General features: G+C 39.9%; 2 protein-coding genes across 11 annotated transcripts in view; both read right to left on the bottom strand.

Moving 5' to 3' along the window:
* Nucleotides 1–2,322, bottom strand: part of trip4 (thyroid hormone receptor interactor 4) — a 45,436-nt gene extending 43,114 nt beyond the window's left edge. For 4 of the 5 annotated variants that reach the window (XM_081709859.1, XM_027011628.3, XM_081709861.1 and 1 more), the window contains exons 1-7: nucleotides 2,147–2,322; nucleotides 1,589–1,764; nucleotides 1,359–1,489; nucleotides 1,050–1,268; nucleotides 628–706; nucleotides 387–507; nucleotides 52–267 (exon numbers count right to left, since the gene is read on the bottom strand). In XM_081709859.1, coding sequence (XP_081565985.1) covers nucleotides 52–267; nucleotides 387–507; nucleotides 628–706; nucleotides 1,050–1,268; nucleotides 1,359–1,489; nucleotides 1,589–1,764; nucleotides 2,147–2,226 — 1,022 coding nt within the window. In that variant the 5' untranslated portion in view covers nucleotides 2,227–2,322. The remainder of the gene's footprint in view (nucleotides 1–51; nucleotides 268–386; nucleotides 508–627; nucleotides 707–1,049; nucleotides 1,269–1,358; nucleotides 1,490–1,588; nucleotides 1,765–2,146) is intronic. The other variant, XM_081709860.1, reaches the window with a different exon arrangement.
* A 1,252-nt stretch (nucleotides 2,323–3,574) lies between these two features.
* On the bottom strand, nucleotides 3,575–13,942 carry chrna7a (cholinergic receptor, nicotinic, alpha 7a (neuronal)). Of its 6 annotated transcripts, XM_027010689.3 has the most exons (10): nucleotides 13,756–13,942; nucleotides 11,893–12,032; nucleotides 11,516–11,560; nucleotides 10,043–10,152; nucleotides 8,119–8,198; nucleotides 7,093–7,260; nucleotides 6,023–6,217; nucleotides 5,043–5,129; nucleotides 4,792–4,901; nucleotides 3,575–4,662 (listed from the first exon to the last, which is right to left on the bottom strand). In XM_027010689.3, exons 1-10 carry the CDS (start codon nucleotides 13,808–13,810, stop codon nucleotides 4,150–4,152), a joined length of 1,503 nt encoding a protein of 500 aa, XP_026866490.2. In that variant the 5' UTR covers nucleotides 13,811–13,942; the 3' UTR covers nucleotides 3,575–4,149. The 6 variants fall into 6 exon arrangements, with proteins under 6 accessions (XP_026866490.2, XP_026866484.2, XP_081565990.1 ...); XM_027010683.3 differs by lacking the exon at nucleotides 6,023–6,217; XM_081709864.1 differs by lacking the exons at nucleotides 11,893–12,032; nucleotides 13,756–13,942 and adding an exon at nucleotides 9,341–9,483 and having other exon boundaries at nucleotides 11,516–11,530.
* Between the last annotated feature and the right edge of the window lie 3,911 nt (nucleotides 13,943–17,853).

Raw genomic sequence — 17,853 nt, forward strand, 5'->3', positions numbered from 1 at the left:
AACCTAAGCCACATCATAATGTCTGACTGAATCAATGTGTGCATCTCTTACTTGTTGTAATACTGAGTGAGGTTCTCGTCTTCCTCCAGCACCCGTCTGCCTGCGAAGTCCAGCGTGATCTTGCGGTCCTTGCGGGAGGCATGGCGTAGGTCCCGTAGCTCCGCCTCCCGTTTACGCAAGGCCTCCCGCTCTACTGGAGACAGCCACTGGTTGGAGTCTGTGGCAAAGTAGTCTGACTCATCGTCCAAGACCTGCGTTCGGCGAACGCTGGGAAAAAATGAGGTTATGAGTCCAATGCTATCTACAAGCCACCTTAAAAACATTAAATGTTATATGGCAATGCAACTCAATCACTCAAACAGCAGGCGGGTTTAGGTGTAGCATACCTATTCTTGTCGTACTCCAGCAGTTTGTCTTTGTGCTGAATAGCCTTCTCTAAGCCTGCCTTAATCCTGGCCTCCTGGTGAGGCAGGTAGTCTTTGTCTGATCCCTCACAGGCAATACGATCTGTTATTTTAAAGGGGGTAGACCCAGACCAGCAGGTTACCCCAGGAGATGCAGTGTAACAAAGTAACAGGAAGCATGCACTCAAATCAGAAATGAAACCATGCTCATCTTCTTCCTCACCTCCCATAAGTTTCTTTCGGAGTTTCTGACTTTTGTTTGAGTCCCGTTGCAAGATCTCCTGCTCTTCTCTAGTACAAACCTGACATTAAAATATTATTATTATTATTATTATTATTATTAAGTATTACAAAAATATTTTTCAATAAAGGTGGGGCTGGATTCACAATTCATCCTTTAAATTTATAGGCCTCTAAATGAGCCTGAACAAAGATTTCTGGAGCACTTATTGTAATTTGTCATCATAGTTTCATATTATCCCCAAACACTTTCTTCAGCTTTGCAATATACCAAGTCGAAGGGTCTAAACTCCATAAATCACAGAGCACAACTTTAAAAACACACAACTTTTTAGAGGGGGTATTCTCCCCCAGATTACTTTATTTAATGTAAATATCAAGGTGAAGTCTGAAGTTCACACGTACCAGACTGCCACAGAAGAGACAAGGGCCAGAGCCCTCCTGCTCACACACAATGCGCCCACAGGTCATGCAGTTGTTGATAAGTTTGTGCCTCTGTGCCAGGCAGTCACAGGAATGCCGTCCAGGCAGCAAAACTGCAAGCCTGTCTTGACCCTCTTTAGCATATAAATTTACAAATTTGTTCTTTTTCTTCACCAAGGAAGAGGCGCTGTTCTCTTGTGCCTAAACATAGTAAGCACAGTTTTCAGATCTGGTGTCCCTTCAAGGGAACCTCATGCTCAGAGTTGGTTACAAACACTACATATAGGCCACCTTAATCAAGTCAATAGGGGTTTTTACAGTCTCCTCCTCCGGCTCCATTTGACTGACAGATATGACCTCCTGTTTGTTCCTTCCTTTCCGCTTTGACTTTTTCTGGGTGTCTTTTGTAACATCTGGACCCTCTGTGGACCCAAAGTCACCATTTGTTGGACACAAACGAAAGCACCCAATTCCACTAAGCAAAACCGCAAACACGAGCCTTTATCCAAACGTTAACACACCTGTTACTGCATCTCTCATGAGGATTAGCTCTGGCCCATTCTCGACCTGAGTGCTGCTCCCCTGACATCTCCGTATCAGCTCATCGATGAAACGTTTCTTCCTCCCGTCGGTTCCTTGTAGCAGGTCGCCTACATACTCCGCAATTTCACCGGCATTGTTGATGGACAGAATATAACTAAGACATAACAAATAATTAGCACATTACACAATCGGCAAGCTAACCAGCTAAAAAAGGTCGATATTTATTACACCAGCTAAGCTATAGCTGGCACTTTTATGCCCAATTATTTTCCATTTAGCTACACAGACTAGCCGGCTAGCTACAGACAAAATAAATTCACAGCTGCAGCTTTCTAAACTATCTATCTATTACCTCGCTACCGTTATAGTTCACATATAGCAACGCCACTGACTCTGGCAGCTTGTCAATTCTACCAGGCTGAATAACTGTTATGTATCTTACCAGCTAGCCGACTAGCTACCTGGGTTTGTTTGATGGAAATAGGTTAGCTATCATAGCTAGCTTAGATAGCTAACAGATATCAGAGTGTACTCACTGAACAATGTCATCACTTGCTTCCAAACCGAAATTACTGTTTAACTCATCTACACACCAACGAAGCAAAGAGTCTGACATTATAGACAATTAACTAACTAGAAAAGTACAGTAGTGGAATGTTTGAACAGCCAGCTAGATCAGCTAACCTATTTCACTGCAGCTGGAACTAGTGATTTACAGTCCCGGTAACATGAATCTGTGGAACCGTGCTTTTCAAAATAAAATTCCAACAGCAATAAAAGTCCATTGAATAGTTTCACGCAGAGAAAAAAAAAAAAGAAATAGAATAATATCATGAGCTAATTATGAAATAACTTACATTATTATTCTTTAAAAAAATAATTGACTGTACATGCAACATCATATAACACATAGAGCCAAGACTTTGTTTAGGATGTACAGAATCTCCTTTGAAAGCATAAGATGTTGTTGCATTAAAATAAGCTTTTATGACCATGAACAGTAAAGTCATGCCAACATTTGTGACTGACACACAGGCTGTTACCAAACCACTGTAACTGCCCTTAGTGTCACAATGCAGTTGGTCTCATATTTTAAATAAAATTATAGATTTAAAGTAATGTAAAGAAAAGCACAATTTAAAAACAATAAAAATGTTAGTCATTATAATAATTATTTGTAAAGCTAAATTGTTATTCCTTATAACAATTTTGTAAAACTACATTATTATCATTTTAGTCACCAGAGGGTAGCATAGTGGTATTACTTTTTAGAGCACTGTGGAATTTCTTCATTGCTTGGCATGACATTGTATTTTAGTTTTCATTCTATATTTGTTATCTTTTACTATAAAATTCTTTACCAGATTTTTAGGTCAAAGATGGAAGATGCTATTCATTGTGTCATTTGAAATCTTGACAAGTAGCACATTGTTAGTCCTTATTAAACAGACCCTTTAAGAGAGAAACAATCTTGAGCCAAAGCCTAAGCTCAGACATCTCACAATTAATATAGAGACTAACCTTTCATGTTAAGACAGTTAAATCAGTAGAATTTACTGTAGCATAATTTGTCAACTGTGGGAAGATTCTACAGATGGGAAACATTTCCCTGTTTTCGTTTCAAATAGCATTTAAAGATTTGCTCAAAACATTAGGAAAGGATTCTTGCCTTTCTGCAGGCATTTAAGACTCATTAATCTAAAATATTTCTTCTCAGTTTAAGTGATCGTTAAGTATTATTCTCAGCATGAGAATTTTGGGATATTTTGGGATATTTCTACTCAATGGGGCTAAATCTCTGTAGTCATGGCAACTGACAAAGCACTGTAGACATGAGGACAGACTGACAGAGCACTAATTAAATTCAAGACAACCAAAGCAAAATGACAGTCAATGTATTTTAGTAATAAACTACAAACTTGAGTTTGGTCAGGGTCAGTAACAAATGCAAACTTTTTTTAAGATATAGAAAAATATGTTTATTTATAATTGTATACCATAAATTCACTTTGAAGAAAATAAAGAAAATAGTATTAGACCTGTAAAGTATGACAAAAACACATCTGCTTCCCCAGCTGTTATGCAGGTGGCAATATGCAAATTGATATGGATCATATTACACAATAAGTGTTCATCATACATATGAAGACAGATGTTTACAAAAGCAAATGTTGTAAATGTACTTTTTTGATAATATAAAAAAAACAACTGTAAAACCAATCCTAGCAATTTAACAGTGCTCAAAAACTTGTGTTTAACTTAACATATGGCTATTTTGTGCACATTATTGTGAGTGATTATAATTCATTTTAGAATAGATATGCATATGCTAAACATTCACTTATAAAATGGCACTCAAAACCAAAATTGTGTTAAATTAAAAAAACACCAGATGTCTGTCATTACTGCAATTCATCTCTCCCCATTCATCCTACTTAATTGCTTTAACAGCTCTGAGTTTAAAAACATTAACACAAATATGCTTTTGATACACTCTGAGAAGCTATGGAATAAGAAACACCACAGGAAGAAGGTGCTTTCAAGTAAAGAAATCTTTGGAAATGGCCTCCACAGAGTTAGGGGCAGACATGAGAATGCCAATAGTGCAGAGAATGGTGAACATGGAAAAGGCCACGACGCAGAGGCGGTCGATGACAGATGCGGCGAATTTCCACTCGTTGCAGATGGACTCTTCCTCGTCTTGGTCGCGGAAGCGCTTGGCGATGTAACGCACCTCCTCCAGGATCTTGGCCAGCTCCGTGTCTCCACGCCCGTCGCTCACCGAGGGTGCTTGGGCGCCAGGAAGCAGCGTGTCTTCCTCGGCCGCCCCCACTAGCCGGCTGCAGATCGCACCGGAGTCGGGTGAGGCGGCGCAGTGCGTGCCCAGGTACAGCACGTTTCCGCTGGGTGGGTGCACGGTGCCGGAACTCAGCTCACCACTGGACACGCTGCCACGTGGCTGCTTATGGCGGCAGGCGGAGCGCACCCGCTCCTCACCTGGCCTCTTCATCCTCAGGAACCAGGCACACCAGTTCAGCAGCACTACACGCGTCTAGGGGGCAGACAGAAAACACCACCCCATTGCAGTATGTTCTACACGTTTAAACACCACCATAATGCAGTCTCAGAAGTGCATGATTATGGTTCAGTTGCAAGACAAAGAACTGGGAGAGCCACTCACCCATGTTGGCATTTTGCCTCCATCAGGATCATGGTAGTGGTACTGTAAGACCCAAACTGTGGCTATCACAGATAAGCCAACAATGACCATGGTAGTGGCAAAATACTGGGCTGGTCAGAGAGACAAGAGGACCCTACTTTTGACCAATGCTATAAGAAAGTCCATTTAAATATCAAACATCCACATAGATAAAGTGCTACCAGATTCAAAGAATAATTTTGGCAAATAAAAAAATAAGAAATCAGATTTACCGATCAAAGGCACGGAGTCCGATGTTGCCGGCATTATCTCTGCTACCAAGAGCATGAACACTGTCAGTGAGAGCAGCACTGTAATGCCTGCGAATGGAGATAATTACACACTGCACTTTCATGATTCCATTTCACAGCAGACGCCATGTTCTGGCAAGCAGGCTATAGCTTTTCCTTACTATTCAGCTCCATTAGAGAAGGGTATTAACAAAAAGCAACCTGGATTTAGAATCAACCTATAAATCCAAAAGCCTTACCCACTGATGCGTGTGGATAAACTTCAAATAAATTAGACCCTGGGTTCAACAGGCATATTACTCATTTAAGGTCTAATATTCCTCATATTGATTCTGGAACAGAGCCCTAAAATGCCCTATGTGAGGTATGGATCTGGCAGATGGACCCTACAGTAATACCATTTAAGTTTGAAAGAACAGACAAATAAATTAAACTAGGACGTGATTTCATACGCAGTCTCTTGGAATCCGATCTGCGGTTCTGGGGGAAGATTAGTTTATACTTGTTCGGCTTGAAAATAAAGGCAATTGGCCGAGCTCTCGCTGCCTGCATCGATCACAGAGGAGATCTCCAGCGAGATCATCAGTCTCCCTGCGGGCCATATATCTTCTCTGGGGCCGACTGCATAAACTGCCAGGTTGCCTCGGTGGCAATTCCACACGATGTCACTTGCGAAGTTTATAGTGTAGCCTATACTAAAGCAAAAATGCCAACGTCGGTGCATTGACCCAAGGCAACTATAAATAAAATTGTCTCTCAAACGACTATTAGATTTACAAAGTTAGACTCAGCAGATATATAAATAATTGTGATAAATAATTTTAGCTAACTGGAAAATTATTCTATATTGTTTAAAACATGTACAGGAGTTGTAGTGATTACATTGCTTCAGGGTCTCCAAATGATGACCAAGATACTCTGCAGTACTGCAGGATAACGATGACGACACAGGTTTGGTTTACCGAGGGAGATTTTCGCTCCTGAGTCAGCGGGCAACAGGAAAACCAGCAGAGCCAGTGTTGAGATAAGGACGCAGGGGATAAGCAGGTTCAGGGCGTAGTAGAGTGTACGCCTCCGCATCACCACGGTGAATGTCACGTCTGGGTACGGCTCTGGACAACAGGCGTAGACCTTTTCTGTCCTCCGACCCACAACCTCTGATCAATGGCAACAGAAAGTGCGTGTGCGTTGTGTATACCATGGCAGCAAAATTATATCTGTTCAACTTGTGGGAAAAACATTTTAGATAACGTTTAATTTCTGCTATTTCACTTGTTTCCAAACGTGTTTGATAAAGATAATTTAGAATGGGATTAAATTAAACCTGGCTGTAAAGCTTGACAATGTATGATTTATTACTTGTTATTGCGATACCAGCCTTTGCAATACTGATATCGCCAAAGGCTGCAACATGGAAATGGAGCCACTCATGAAGCACAAGATTATTTTTTCCATTCAGATCAATCGCTACACTCCTGATAAATGTTCTTTGCATGAAATAAGTATAACGTGAATAATGTTTGTTCTAATTAATCCCGCCTGTCTAAGGGTCCACCAATGTGTTTGAATAGATGAAGAGACATACTGGAATTGCATATGCACTAATATATTTGTAAATTCTATTATGTCCATATCATGCATCCACATGCCTCCATCAGACACAATCACTGTGAGATATTACACCTTGCAAGAAAGAAGGTTAAAAGAGTTTAACAGGAACATATCCAAGAGAGTAACAACACTTATCCTGAGACACAATATATACAAGGCCTACATGTTCCTAAAGAAGATAAATGAAAACAAACCATGCTTCTCACATGTTAGTAATGATCTAATTCCCATTACTTGTCTTCAATAAAAAATTATTTACAGATGTACTTTCCTAACTCCATCTAATCATACACCATACATTCCAGGTATTGGAAAGCTAAATTGATTTTTTTGGATTGATTTTGCCTTTGGACCTTAGATAGTTAAAGAGAGTGCCAAACAGGATATGCTCTGTTCCGTTTGTACAGATATATCACCATACCTACAAGGTCCCATTCCCCATTGGCAATATAGCCTGTGATGTCAGCCTCATTCATCTGCAGGTCCAGAGCCCAGCCCCCATATGTCCACGAACCAAACTTCAGTTCACACTGCTGGACATCGAAGGGAAACCACCGCACGTCGATGTAGCAGGTGCTCTTGAATATCCCTGTGGGCATAGGCACAAGGTGATTGTGGCCAGCTCCTGTGGAGGAGGACAGCTCCGGAGCACACGCTTGGAAGAGGTGCGCTTTGTTTTGTGAAAAAAAATCTGAACATAATCGTGGTCCTCTACGAGGATTTCAAAGGAATGATGGAATGACCAGAAAATAGACATCTAAAACAAATGAAGTGTGCAGGTGTAAAATAGGCTAATAAATAAGGAAATAGTATAGAACATAAGTACTGAAATCCAGAATTCAATTAAAATTAATTATTCATTCTTTTTTTTATTAAACACATATGCAGAGAATTAGTACATGTATTAGTACATTTATTATTGTTTTGAAATATGCCTAAATTTCACTTATACTGCAATATTTTTCTTCTGTGAACCACAGAGCACAGAGACCCCTGGGGATGCTCTATGAGAATATGCATAGCTAAAGTGTAATCTGCTTGAGCCATTTGCAGTAATGCCATTTCAAGAACATTGAATCATGCATCAGTTGATTTATATTTGTCAGAGGCGGGTTTAGCATAGGATGGCAGGAACAGGGGATGCAGAGCAAGTGCGGATCAGTGGTGCATTTCAGCGCAGAGCACACAGACAATCCACCAGTGACCCGCGGGGGCCAGCGTGACAGAACCAGGTCAACGGGAGATTGATCAGCACGAGGGCAGATCGGCCCTGCTCAGAACAGGTGCACAGGTGCTGAGTGTTCATCAAGCAAAGTGCAGTAAAAAGACATCACATCCACAATATTTAGTGCAATCTGTAAATAGTCAAGTGCAACAGAACACTGGCACCAAATGACTTTCTGTACGTTGTGGATGTGCCACGGAGATGAAGAAGACTTTACGGTACCTGGGGGCATGTAATGGCAGGCGCCGTTGGAAACGACCAGCACATTGGTGTGAAAAGTGGCATCAAATTGCTCATCAGCACTAAAGACACATATATGATCATATATGATACAGAGATTTCTATAAACACATGTGCATCTGTCTCTCTCTCTCTAAATATATTTAGATCACCAAGGTTCCTCTATGTAAAGCTGATTACATCTCTTGCAAGAAATACAATAAATAACCTCTGCAGTGATGGATGAGGAGGAATGGGTGATGATTATTTATCTTTTAGTGCTGGTTAGTTTAGTGGCTACAGTTCCAGTTATTATCTAACTGGGTATTTATCTCATTCTTGATGAGCATGTCTTTGATGTTTTTGTCTCATCTGTAGGAGATTAGTGGAGGTTTCTTAAAAAGGGATGCAGTCTCTACATAGTCCTGGAGAATTCTTAAGTGTCTAAGTATAATAATAGTGACTGTTTTATTTGTAGGATGATAAGTGAGCACTAAAGGAATTTTTGTTGTAGGTTAGTGTGTCCATTCTCTGAACAGGTCAAACATGAGCAACGATATCATCTATGGCTTCCTTTGGAAATCCACAGTTATGAAAATAATCACACGTTTATATACTTTTCTGGAGGAAGTCTTCAATCTCTCTACAAATGTGCTTTAGTCTTAATAGCTGTGAGTAAGGGATGGTGTTTCTGCAGGCCTTAGAAAGTGTAGCGTTGTGTTGCAAATAAGAATAAAAGTCCATAGGCTTATAATAGATGGTTAGTATTTAAACCAGAATTTTCAGACTCAACTGAAAATTATATTAAATGGACAGCAAGAGTGGTCACTAGGTATTGTGACAGACTCGCAGGCAGCTGTCTAAGTAGGCAATGATTTAACTGTCATGGACCTTATAGGGAAGAAATAAACAGTTGGATCTCTTCAAGTGTGCAGGTAGCAGTACTAAAATGCCATGTATGTATCTCAGAAGTACTGAAGGTACAGGTCCATTTATTGTTAAAAAATATATGTTTCTCATCAAAGCCAGCAAGGAGGTTTGCATAGGATGGTCCCATCATCCTCTTATTTGTGAGTAGTACTTAAGAGTCAAACTGAAGCAGTTTAGAGTCAACATAGTCTTAAGAAAATATGTGTGGGAGGTTTCTTCTCAGGCCTTTTGTCAAGAAAATTGAATTGATTTAAATATCTGGTTTTCTGGTTTTTCAAATATAAACTGGTCCCACCTCATAGGACTTCAGAAGCATGTTGCTTGCACAGCTGATGAAGGACCTCTGTCCGAAAAGTCCTGCTTCTCTGGAAACCTTGTGCACTTCACTGCAATTTTGACACTCTCTCTCTTGCTTTTTTTCCTCTCTCTCTATAAGAACTGAGACAGCCTTCTTGTCAGGTGCATGCATTCTCTGATGTAAAATACTGTCTATGTAGAGAGCTAGCTGGGTATTGAAAAAAAGGGAGAAAGATTCACCATGACTTATTAAATTTAACATTTTTATTCTACTGTATTTGTGATGGTATGTGCTGCTGAAAGGGATAACAGTATTACTATGGAGGTGGGGTAATGCTCCACTTAAAATAGGTTTTTATGCTCCAGGTTATAGAATACATTTCTTAAATTAATTGCCAAGGACATCAACATACAGTAAAAGGATGAAGGTAGCTTAAGCTTTAAAACATCAATTACAGGATGCTTCTGCAGCGTAATACAATTTAACTCAGTAGGGGAGGACATTTTCTAGGTATTTTCTTCTCTATAGAATAGCGACTGTCTCCATGTACATTGTTACATACACTTTCTTCAGGCAATTTAACAGCTTCCTCCATAAACACTGACACACTGCAGAAGGACAGGCCTGGATCTCTACAGCAGTACATAGGTAAGACAAGTCATTATTTCTGAAGTCTGAAGACTACAAAGTTTCACATACCTGTTATAAAGCAAGATATCTGGCTTCCAAATCTGGTTATCAGGGAATCTTACACTCATCACATCAGCATACTCTGAGATGTTCCACTTGAGATAATGATCATACCAGTACTATAAGAAAATGATAAAATATTTGTCATTATAGGTAAACAGAGTTGGAAAGCGATGAAATGGCACTCATTATACCGACATCATTTTTAATGAAATACAACAAAACAGGGTTACAGTTCGGCAATAAATCAATGAGATAAATGGACTGTATAACATGGGTAACATGTCTGCATAACCTTCTTTCTGCTGAGGCCTCACATCACCAGTTTAGGTTTTGGTATTTTTATGGTTTCTTAACAACTAATAATCAACTTTTGGTCAACACATTGCTGCATCTTAAATTCTAATGTATTACAGTAAAGACTGAAACAGTTGCTAATCCTCAACCTTTTTAGACATACAAGGTATTGCAGGCGGCTGCTTCTATACATTTCAACAAATCAGAAGATTCAGAAGATTGTTATGTAGCTATTAAATCTAATCAGTAAATCTTACATATTATATAGATGTTTTTTATAAATACATCCATGTCATATTTCTTATAAAACATGCATTTTATGCTTGTTTCTTATTAAAAAAAAAGAAAAAAGGCAGTTCCTGTTGGTTTGAGTTATGCACACACACACAAATGGAAAAACTTTCAGCAAACTTTTAAGTGCACATTTAATTTCTGAACAGCTTCATAATGAACACTTTTTGTGCTTAGGTCCTAAACTGCAATACAGCGAGCTCCTAAAGAGGATGCTTATAATAGTTTAAAAGGACCATCTGGCTGGAATTCTAAAGACCATCTGGTTGAATATTTTTGCATGCTACTTAATTTTCTTAAGGTTTGGCTGGAGGATTACATCATACACTTGGATAAAGGTCAAAACTATCTACAAGGGAAGTTGTATTTCTGCACCCTGGCCCAGACAAATCAAGTAGACAGAGGAAGCCCATGCAACACACAGCATGATGTGCCATGCCCCCACTGTAATGTACTAAACATGAAGGACATGAGTTAGCATCACTAAGACCAGTAACCCATGGCTCTGCAAGATCCCAGTTTTTTAGAAAATAAAACAGAACTGAAAATCCTGAGTAAATTCTTAGTAGTTTGGTCCAATGATCGGTCTACTGTTTGGTCTACCATGTCCAATGCAGGGAATCTCTAAGACCAGTAACCCATGGCTCTGCAGGAACTCGTAAAAATGTGCACTATTGCCATGTGGCTTTTCCTTTTAAAGGCAGATTAGAAACAGATGGGGCAAGAATATTGATTTTACTGAAATAACGCTTTAGTTCAGATAGAATGCTGGAAGCTATGACATGAGTTTGCTACAAATTGGACATAAGATTGTGGTAAGTGGTGGAACTTTATGAGCCAGAACAAGACCTCGCTCAAGTATTTCAGCTTCAACTGCAGGAAGGAGTATCTCACCAGCTGCAGCCATATGTTTGTGGTCAGGACTTGATTCTTCTCATCCTGTGCACATGGAAAAAAGCATACATTTTTCAACAAAGAATGGCAAGCAAATCTCTAGAACAAGCAAATAAATGTTTCCCATTGGAGACCACCATCAACATCTGTGTATAACTTGGTGTTCTGCTAAATTCTTCTAAAGCTTTGGGCACAGATGCTAGTTTGGAGCAAAAACATTTATATATGTTTTCTTCCAGCTGATTGTTAACAGCATCCAAATTATGAATTTATAGTGAAAGCCACCAGTAAACACCACTGTGTTGTTATTAAAAAGGTACAGCATAATCCTGCCAGGCCTCCTCCCACTGAAGATAGTGTCCACTGTTCCAACTTACCACGTCGATGATCTGCATCAAACTTAAGCTGAAATTTACAGTGAGGGTGTGCGTGTCATTAAACACGGGTCTCTCCAGTGGGTTGTAATCTCTCATTAGATCACTGTACAGCCTCCTTTGATGCTCTCCTTGAAGGGACACTGTGTGGACAGAGTTAGTCATCTAAGGGAAAACGATTTGATTTCCTCTCAGTAGCCAAGTTTCCCCCTGAAGCTACATTCCGAGACACGCTTTGGCATTGAAGAAGTGCTTGGGAACTTAGAGTGCATACAAACCAACTCCAGTTGCTTGACCAGTTCATTTAAACCTATTGATTCTAAACCCACATCGGTGACTTTCTACGGGGTCTCAGAACCCAGGACTCTACCGGTCTACCCAGCCAGACAATAATTTTAATTCTAATAATACCACTTGACACAAGCAAATACTCAAGTCATTTTGTTTATGTAGTGCTCTGCAATAGATACAAATAAATGGGTGATTTTACTCACACAGCCATAAACTTAACTGTGGTGCACAGGTATATGTCCATATCAGAACCTTACATACTATAGTATTTGCATTGTTGGTTTTACTCTAAATTTAATATGTGCAAAAGGAGTGCACCTGTAATTAGATCCCTGCATATTTTTGCCGGAAGTTGATAAAGCTATGCAACATTCATCATTCACTTTACTGGAAGAGACATTTGTATTCATGGTGTAGTGTAGATGAAAGCTTCCTTTGTGTCAAATCCCCTTAAGATCTTAAGCATTCATAATCATATTTCACTCAGGGCCATTCACTAGATTACATGAGGCTCTTGAATTATTCAAAGATACCAAAGATACCTCTGTGACTCATTCGCGCCAAATAAAGAGAGACAAAAGAAAGCAAAAGAGAGATTGAGAGAGATATGGAGCTAGAAAGATGTAATCCCTTGACAGTATTAAGAGGCTCTATATAGGGAGACAAAGCATGAAATGTAATCTTAAATTTAATTTATGGGTTCTACTTATGTCAATACGATAGAGGGAGATGGAGTGCAGACCAAATCTCTCTGGAAATCCAATTAAGTATTGTGATTAAAGACTTCATAACAGAGTCATTGATTAAGGATAAAAGCAGTCACAAACAAGGAAATGACAGGAGAAATTTGACTCAAAGATGAACCAGCACAATCTTAAAAAGAGAGATTTTAAATGTTCTCCACGGGCTTGTGGGGGTACTGGCTGCTTCCATTTTAATCTTGAAGAGATCAGCATTGGTTCTGAAAGTATCCATGGTATCTGTGCTCTAAAGGACAATGCCAACATTTCAATGACCACTTGTATTCAACAATTCTTTAGATTTTGCTGTGAGCTTCTGCAATAGTAAGTGGACCTGAATTTAAAAGGTAACAAACTCAAATCCTTTCAAGAAACGATCAAAATAGTTCTGAATATCAGAGAGTTTCTTGCCTCCTGAATGAGGCATTCTATGACCAGTAATGAAAAGATGCTTTGACAAAAGTTCACAATTACAACTAGGGTTTAAAGCACACTTTAGATCCTAGTATGGACGTACCAAATGTACCAGTTAAAGTTAACACTGGAACAGAGTGTAATCGGTCTTAAGTGCTCCTACATGAAATAAAATGCACGAAGCCTAATGAAAGTGTCATGGACTAACCAGCCGTGCGGACTATACGGATCCTCACAAGAGAACCATCAGCGCTTCGTCAGTTTTTCATATACATCTTCCGAGGAGCGGTTCGTAAACTCGGAGTCGGTGATCCAATAACCACGCAATAGGCAACATCAAGATTTATAGGATAATTAGCATTGATTCGGTGCAATTTAGTGCAAATCCAAGGCTATGTGTAATCAAACGTGCGTTACTTACCACTCCATAAACATGCTGTAACTACCACAGAAACAGTAAAAGTGCAAGACCCCATTTTTTTTAGAGAATAAAACAGAACTGGAAATCCTGAAGCAGTTCGGTCCACCGATATCCTCTGAAATCGTGCGAGCCCACCTTTAATTAACGCGGCTTCCACAGCACCCACTGCGGGAATCTGGGGACGCGAGTTAAGTATCATATAGCGCTTCATCCAGCAGGAAGGTGCCCCGCCCCTATGGAAAGCCAAATTGGTCAAAATTCACCTCAAGCGAAACTTTTCCAAAGTTTAATAAACAGACTCCTTGTGGTAATAAAATTGTTTACTTCATTTACATTTATTTAATTTCATGAGCTTGCCCATGTATCATTCAGTTCAAATTTACTTGTATAGTAGTTTTCATTACAGGTGTAATCACAAACCAGCTGTACAGACATCAGAGTCCAATTACAAGGCAACATTAAAGAAAAACACCTTTCAGATCATGGAGAGTCTTGGTTGCTCTCGAGGTTAAGTGTATCCCATCCTCTGGTAGACACCAGATATCACAAGCAATGCAAAAAAGCAATGAGAGATAGGAGCCAATTTAAGAAAAAAGATGGGAGCATATAGTAATTAGTAACATATTAGGAAAGAGACAGACAGATAGAGATAGATAGCTTAGGCATTAAACAGAAATCTTAAGATTAATCAGAAGAGACCACTGAGTAATGTGTGAGCATCTAGTAATGTGAGGTCATCTAAAAAGAGTGATAATGAGTATTAAGTCCATCACAGCTGTCAGAGGGTGAAACTGCTGTAGTTGGAGTGCACAGAGGACACAGTCACCAAACCAGACAGAATAAAGTTGCTGCTGCTGATGATCTAATTAGTAAAGTCTCCAGCCTCTTCAGCAGCATGGGTGATCATACAGGTGAGGCCTTTGTTTTCAAGCACAGCAGGAGTATCTCTGACATGCAGGTGACTCCACTGTGGTAGGGACTAACCTGACCAAGAACACATGTGCACAGCACATAGAATGGGAGACAAACAGAAAAACAAATGAGGGCACACCAAACAAACATTCTTTTAAAAAAAATCCTGTGTAATATTTAATAACTCAGAAAAAGAACAGACAAGCCAAATGGACTAGAATGAATGGGGAAATCACATTTTATATAGATTCTCTCAACAAATATCAAGGCCTGTGGCAATAATTTAATTTCAAGATGGTCATTGTCATATAGATAATTACAATTAAGTTTTTTTTCCTCTTAAAATCTGTATAGTTTTTAAAGAACAAAACTATTTCTTACTAGCCATCTTCTAAGTTGGGAATACTCAGTAACACCCATTTGAAGACAGACACTGCTCAAATTTGAATAAGTAACCAAATAAACTCAGAAGCTTTGACCAGGCAGTTCTTGAAACTTTGAGAGACGGTGGGTCCCGACTGCCCAGTGCTAGACTTGGAGTAAGGACACAAGGGTACAAAACAGGGATATGCCAAGACCAAGAGTGCCGTTATCCATATTTGCTGTTTGGCATCCCTCTTGAGTTTGTTGCGATAACCTCTTCCCCTTTCATTCAGTTTTAACCAAAACAAAAGTCTGAAGTCAGCATTTGCTATAACAACACTACCAACCTGCAGCTCTGATAGCTATCTAGGCAACAAGCTCGACACAAACATGCATTTGTTCCTGCAAGATAAACTTGCTTTCAGTCCAGTGCTAGAAACAACTCATTACTGGCCAACTACAGCTACCTTTGGGTGAGCTTTGTTTTGCAGCTAGTTATCAGTTAGCTAGTTGTCTCTGGTTTAGTATTTTACCAGTTTAACAGACTCGGCAATTAACTCATTTAAAACAGCCCTTACCTTATTAATTTGGATTGAATTACATCGGGTCATGGATTGCTGAGTGCTGTCATTCTGTGTCCATCTACAAGGCAAAATGAAGTTCCTCCTCGCCATCTTCCAGCTGTAGGAAATGTTGCTAACTACTTAGCCAATTACTAATTTAAAGTAATTGCCCACTTAAAGTATGATGTCTGAAGTATCTAACCATGGTCGCTACTGCTAGGTCTACTAAACTTCTAGCTAGCTACTAAGTGTATGAATAAATAAATTCTTGAGGGAATTAACACATATGTAAGTCCCAAAAATAAACAAACTTGAGCTCTGCTTCATCAGCCGATTAAGTCTGGTCTGACCTTGTTTGTGAGTGATTGGCTGAAGAAAGTTCAAGTCCATTGGCTGTCAAACCCAATAGGCAGAGCTCATTATCATACTATAAAACAGCATTTTAAACGGTGTTGTAAGCATGCCAAAACAGCATTAAAAAACGGCATTTTGGAGCAGTCAAAGTGGCACTTTGTAGGGCGTCTCAACTGACATATAAAGAGAAAAAACAGTGTTTTTGATGTTTTTTTTCAACACATTTTACGACGCAGTGAAAAATAGCGCCATATTTTGCAGCGTAAAAGCATCCAAAAAGCGACGCTTTTTTCGGCGTTTTACAAATAAAAGGCGTTTCGATTGAGGCAAATTTTGACCACTTTGGCTTTCCATACGCCCCTTCCATTTGATCCCGCCGCTCCCGCTGGAGCGCTTAAGTAGTGCGCCAGACACGCGGCTCGGGAAGTTTCAAACCTCTGAACGGGTCTGGACTATAGAGAATGAAAATCTGAAATCCCAACATAAAGTCTCATCAACAAATCAGGTCATCTTTAAATTATAATGATTATATATTTTTTCTCACATGAATGTCATATTTGATGCGCAGGTTTTTTTTCCCATGCATGCTTATCTACTTCAGTGACTCTAAAAATGTAAATTTCACAGGGTGTAAGTTTCCTGTTTTTGCTCACCAAGTGGACCCGTTCTCCAACAGGTCAACTGTGAGGCTTACCACTTCCTAGAGGGGCCTAAGGCCCAGACGGGTACATTACAAGGGCCTAAACAGTAGTCATGCCACCTGAGGACTGTAATATTGGCATGCGTATTCTAGGCCTAAAGAGAGTTATAGTACTCTGAATTATAGTACTCTGAGGTCCTAGATCAAAAGGTCTGCATACACTGACTTTTTCCATTTGCTCAAACAGGCCACATGCTTTTGAAAGGTCAACCTAGCATTCCCAGAGCTGACAGACAGTGTGACCTAGCGGCCCCAAACTTGGCATGCACAGCCTTAGGAAGGTGGCATTTACCAGGACTGAAGCCTGTCACGGTAGACTGGTCCCCTACCAGGAAGGACATGCCCACTCTAGACAAGGACCATACCACTTACCTGCCCTGCTCACAATCACCTGTCATCTGATAGGAGACACCTGTTCCTTATTTGACCTCTCACTATTTATACTCCTACAGGTTGGGAAGGAGAGCGCTGCACATTAGCGGACGAGACCATGAGTGTCCATCAGTGTAACACTACTCTGATCCAGCAGAAGCAGTGAGACTTATTTTTGTTTGTTTATTAAGATGTAAAATAATATCTGTTCAACCTCACCTCTTGCTTCCTCTGTGCCACTTATGTCACAAGGCCCTAGGTCAAAAGGTCCCAAAATTATGGCCCTGAGCCTTCTTTGTAATATGGGGCCATTTTTGTAATATAAGGCCCTAGCACCTAAATTTCAAAATTGGAAGATGATACCACAGTTAAGGTCAGGAGGTCAAGCTGAGCACTTAGATACAGGTCCCATGTCTCAGGCGTGTCTGGATAGCTACTTCCTGTTCCCACCTACCTAGAGGTCTGGTGCTTGAATAGGTCAATCATGGGGCCTCCAATATCCCATCTATGAAATTTCATGACCCCAAGATACTTCTCCTCACCTAGGAGGCTTGTGCTCCAATATGTAGTTTGTGGGGCCTCGCATATCCCAGCTGGGGATTGATGACAGATGACCACTTTGACAAGTTTCTACAAAAGCTCATGTAATCTAATACAGATCTAGGGAGCATCTTTTTAGGTTACCATTATGTGATATATAAAGCTGGGGATCATAGGACCCTGGCAGAGCACATCTATAGAACTGGGCAACTAAGGATCATGGGAAAGTAAGACTATTGTTATTATATGCAATATAAAGGTGGACAGCATAAGGCCCACAGAACATAAGAATGA

The sequence above is a fragment of the Electrophorus electricus genome, chromosome 3, assembly GCF_041902795.1.
Source record: "Electrophorus electricus isolate QZ-2024a chromosome 3, ASM4190279v1, whole genome shotgun sequence".
NCBI lineage: Eukaryota > Metazoa > Chordata > Actinopteri > Gymnotiformes > Gymnotidae > Electrophorus > Electrophorus electricus.

Bases quoted from the DNA above. Each gene is read 5' to 3' on its own strand.
- chrna7a (XM_027010689.3), bottom strand. From the start codon at position 13,810: ATGGGGTCTTGCACTTTTACTGTTTCTGTGGTAGTTACAGCATGTTTA. The intron at 12,033-13,755 runs GTAAGTAACGCA...CTGTCCACACAG, and splicing joins TACAGCATGTTTATGGAGTG to TGTCCCTTCAAGGAGAGCAT. The intron at 4,663-4,791 runs GTGAGTGGCTCT...TCTGCCCCCTAG, and splicing joins GAGGCAAAATGCCAACATGG to ACGCGTGTAGTGCTGCTGAA.